At 44.2% G+C, this 4,858-nt stretch overlaps 1 protein-coding gene across 1 annotated transcript; it reads right to left on the bottom strand.

The window, feature by feature from the left end:
* Nucleotides 1-2,431: 2,431 nt before the first annotated feature.
* Nucleotides 2,432-3,901, bottom strand: LOC147892581 (protein EXORDIUM-like 2). Its single transcript, XM_087387149.1, has 2 exons — nt 2,768-3,901; nt 2,432-2,655 (listed from the first exon to the last, which is right to left on the bottom strand). The coding sequence occupies exon 1, from the start codon at nt 3,748-3,750 to the stop codon at nt 2,773-2,775; it is 978 nt and encodes a 325-aa protein (XP_087243275.1). The 5' UTR covers nt 3,751-3,901; the 3' UTR covers nt 2,432-2,655; nt 2,768-2,772.
* Nucleotides 3,902-4,858: the final 957 nt, after the last annotated feature.

Genomic DNA, 4,858 nt, shown 5'->3' with positions numbered 1-4,858 from the left:
ACTCACACTTTCACCCTCTCCACTCTACTTTAACATGGTATCAAAGCCCACGCACCAATGGGCCCTATATTATTGCCAAGATGTTAAGATCAAGAAATTAGGGCACTTTTAATATTATATATGTTATGATATATCTGTAATATTCAAGGGCAAATAATGAAGCGAATAAGGAACATTTATCAATAGTACCTTTAAGGTGGGATCAGGTAAATACATCTTAACACTAGGTGCCCGTTAGGTGGACACGAAAGGAATTGGTGCCCCATATATTCTACGATTGTCCTTTGAATAAGGATTTTGTGGAATAAACTAGTTGATGCATCTAGTGCAAGTTTAATGACTGACTTTCAACTAGGGGTACATGATAGATTGCTTCGCTTGGAGAGAATGATTACCTTCACCTTACATCTTTCATGGACTTGATTCCAATGAACACATAGTAGCTCTATTCCACTTTCTCGAGCACATTAGCTTACACACCTTGCCAAACTGACCCTACTTATGGGGATGCAACCAACCTATTGTACTACTCAATTTTGGGCAAATGGTGCTAAAAGTTGGGCAAGGTTCAGCTTACATACCTTGACAACTTGACCTTACTTATGGGGATTTGCATTTGGGATTTGCAAATGCAACCAAGCTATTGTACCACCCAATTTTGGGCAAATAATCCTTACATCTTTCATGGACTTGATTCTAATGAATCAAGAGTGGCTCTATTCCACTTTCTCGAAAACCCTTTTTCACACCCTTTTTCACATTAGCTTACACACCTTGCCTAACCCTATTTATGGGGATGCAACGAACCTATTGTACTGCCCAGTTTTGGGCAAATGGTGCTAAAAGTTGGAAGTTGCAGCTTACACACCTTGCCTACTTAATTACTTATGCAAATACAACCAACCAATTTTGGGCAAACGGTGCTAAAAGTTGGGAAGGTGATTTTTCAATGGCCAGGCCATTCCATAAATGGGTGCAATGTTGGGTGGGTTCTGGCAAAGAATTCATGGTCCATTTGTGCTTAAGACTTTTGAGGCATCCAAAGTTGGGGCCAATCTCCAAGACTAAGCTTACTAAACACTCCCACTTAAGTTGTACCTCTCAACCAACCTGTCCCAAAACCATGGATCTTACAAACAATCAAGATTTCAACAATGATGTCTACGATTCTCTGCAACATCTACATAAGCTCTATTCCACCTCGCTATCAAAAAAATCAAGCTTTTGCCCTAGTTATTTTTTATTTTTGTTGAGTTTATCATGAGGTATGCATACTATATTGTTTAGTACACCATGTTGTACAGCATGCTGTGTGCTCTATGGGCTAGTCATCCTAGGCATACGCTACATACAGCTTGCTACACAGTAAAGCAAAGGTGCAAACTCTAACAGAGCATGGCTAACAATTGGATCCTGTCTGGAAGTCAGTATACTGAAGTCTCTGAGATATGAAGGGCAGCTCCGGTGGCTACGGCCGCTGTTCTTCACATCTCATAGAGCAAGAAAAACAGCGGCTCTGATCAGTGGCCACGCCACAGCCAGCGTGGACGGAAGTTTGTACGTGTCCCCCAAAATCACCGTCCGACGTCCACTACCGTGGAACAATTGTAAAACTGTGTGTCGACACGATCTTAACAGTATTCTTTGCTGGGCTACTGCTGACGATTTTAGTTTACATATTTCTTCTACCATCTCAATGTTAATTGTCAACCTTTGTATTTTGTGATCTCGTTATTGGCCCGACCCTATTCATATTTTCAGGAAACCTAACAGTTCTTTTTCTCTCACGAAAGAACTTGTGTGTTGTCCAAGTAACCCAAAAAGAAAAACAATTCCACTACCGTTCTTTCCCGGTATATCAGAATCGTACTTCTGAAATGCACGCCACTGTAAGCTCAATTTATGAAGTGTAAAACGTGCACAATGCTCCATTTAAAAGAATGGAGGACTGCGCGCTTGGATCCTCGGAGCTTGCCATTCCACTTGAACACATGGAACCACAAGTCGTATTTCATTGGTAAAAATCATGACCACACTCCATGTAAAACAAGAGATTTAACTTTCTGACGTTTTTCCCAAGGCTCACATAAGGCATTAGTCAAGTTCGTGACCACACCAAGTCGCATGTGACAGGCTCACATAATTCATTGGTAAAAATCACGACCGCTCCATATAAAACAAGAGATTTAACTTTCTAAAGTTATTCCCAAGGCTCACATAATGCAATGGTCACGTTCGTGAAAGGCTGCAAGCCACCAAGTAACGGTGGAGTCCAATGTCGGACTAAAAACTTTCGAGCTAGCGTTGAGCTTTGAACCTCAAAGGAGAAGTTAAATGTGATGCGAGGAAGTTATGTCTATAAAAGAACGATTGAAGCAAAACCCATGCTCACTTACTAAATAACAACGTTGGTAACGAGTATAGCCTTAAATTTACAAACACTACATTGGGAAATAACCAGAATATTTACATATCTTTCTGTTCAGCACCATGCATACGACCTTGCTTTAGATCAAAACCCTGGTTGTTGGTCCTTATTTTCGTATCTGGCCTTGCATTCTATACAGAGGGCAAACTACCGAAGATCAGTTAACAGCCCTCGCCGCCATCAGCTTCAACTTCATACTGGGCCAACGGTAAAGAGCTCTTCCCATGCTGTGCCACAAGTCATCAGATCAGTCAAGCATTTCAACTCTTGCCTCAGTAGTTCTGTTTTCACTCTGAAATTCAAGCTTTGGGCATATAGCCGCAGATTTTCCATTATCACCTTGTTTAGGGCTGCCCAGCGCAAGACAGGGTTGCTGGGTTCCAAATCCAGGGAACTAGAAACTTCTTCCCGTCTACCCCTTCCATGTTGTAGCTTGCTCCAGTGCTAGAATCCAACATTAGTTCGCCTGGATAACCGGGGTAGGCGCCAGCCCCAAACCAGCCTGTGCATGCTCCACCTGCCTCGAGTGCATTTGACGCATCACCTTGAAAGTATGCATTTCCAAAAGGATTTGTTACCGCTCCAACTAGAGCTTTGGCTAGAGTAATAATCATGCCGTCCACTCCAATCTCGTTGGGAGCCTTCAAAGGCTCAGCAGGGGGACCAAATTCGGGCTTTGCGAAAGGCCAAGCACAGAATCCAGGACACTGCGTTTTCGAGTTCCCCACCCAAAGATAGGGAAGCATAAAGCCAGCCGCAGTGTCGGACGGAGCTGTGTAGGCATGTCGACCACAGGAGTGCATACAAAAGCCCTCCACGAAGACATCTTCAGCAGTCAATACAATGTAAACAGACAAAGGATCCGCCGGGAAGACATTCAAGGAGCGACCCACCAGCGAGGCTATGTCGGAGGAAGTGAGGGATTTGCCGAGGGAATAATCATCCGAAGCTTCACCCATCAAGGAAACAGTCTGGGAGACAGGACGACCACGCGAATCCGAGAAGCCACGGGTGAGAGACCACCAGTGGACAACGGAAGGGGAAGAGGGGAAAGAAGAGAGGAGGGAGGAGGAGAAGGAGAGGAGGTGAGGGGAAGGGGGGGAAGAGAGGGAGGCAAGGAAGGAGGTGATGGCGGAGCGTTGGAGGGGGGAGAAGTCGCCATAGAAGGTGAGGTAGAGCTTGATGGGTTGGGAGCCTGAGAGGAGAGGACCATTGTGGTAAGGAAGTATTAGTGGGGAGGGATTCACAAGAATGGAGAAAGAAGTGGGCATGAATATCAGTAACAAAAGAAGACAACCCAGAGAGAGCACCTTGCAGGCCATAGCTATGGCTTCGACTTGAGGTTTTTGCCCAACACTCAGGGTTTTGGGAAGAAGAAGAAGAAGAAGAAGAAGAACAATATGATGATGATGATGATGATGAAGAAGAAGAAGAACAAGAAGATTGTGATGATAATAGGCCTTGTGTGGCCTCCTATTTATCAAGAAATACAGCCTAAGTCATCTCCTTATTCTTTTTGGCTCCCTTGGCATCTTCCCCTTCCCCTTGACACCTCCCCCACCCCTTTACATGGACACTCACCTCTCAACCTCCAATGCACACGAATGGCACCCGCACGTACTGCTCACTGCTCCTTGCTCATCTCTCGACCCCCCTATAACCGTAGGTTCACCTACTCTGATTGTGACCCCCCCCTTTGTGTGTGTGTGCACGCGTGCGTGAAGATCTTGAATATCCATCCTTCACATGTGATTACTCTTGCTCCATTCTAAACTTGTCGGGTTCTAAGAGTACTAGAGAAGACCTCAACAACTTCACCCCCCATCGAGGCCCCCAAAAATTAATTGTATGTGGATGCATGCTTGAGATTGACATTCTTAGCAGGTATAGAGTTTATCTAGCTAAGCCATATGTCGTTCGTTCTTTGGGTTTTGCCTGCCAAGTGGTGCTCCATGAAACCTATATGCCACCAAACACATATGACAAACCATTGAAAGGGTGAACATTTAAGTCAAAGAGGAGTGCATGATGGGCTGAATTCTGTAATTCTACAATTTAATGTACTCAATCCACTCAATGTATGTTGAATGAGGCATGTCTAACTCTGTATAGGGACCTACTTCTAGTGGCCTCTCCAAATATAAAACATAATTAGATGCACATCAAAATGAACTCATATGATGCAACTCGAGCAAAAAGAATGGCGTTGGAGCTTAAATTAGTGCACAATGCCACACCATTTAGATAGGCTCCCTAAGCTCAAGCCCTTGTACCAAGTGGGACATTAATTCTCAGAGGGTCCCTCACATTTTGTAACATAAGATACAGTGTACTATGCTTGTGTGCATTACAACAACCCACCCCAAATGGGACCTTACACTATAATGGCTGATCATGGAGGGAAGTTTCAGATGCTACATTGCCATCCCA

This window comes from Dipteris shenzhenensis, chromosome 16 (assembly GCF_047967505.1).
Source record: "Dipteris shenzhenensis isolate YYH24624 ecotype China chromosome 16, Dip_SZ_1.0, whole genome shotgun sequence".
NCBI classification, from domain to species: domain Eukaryota; kingdom Viridiplantae; phylum Streptophyta; class Polypodiopsida; order Gleicheniales; family Dipteridaceae; genus Dipteris; species Dipteris shenzhenensis.
This window is presented reverse-complemented; position numbering and strand designations above follow the sequence as displayed.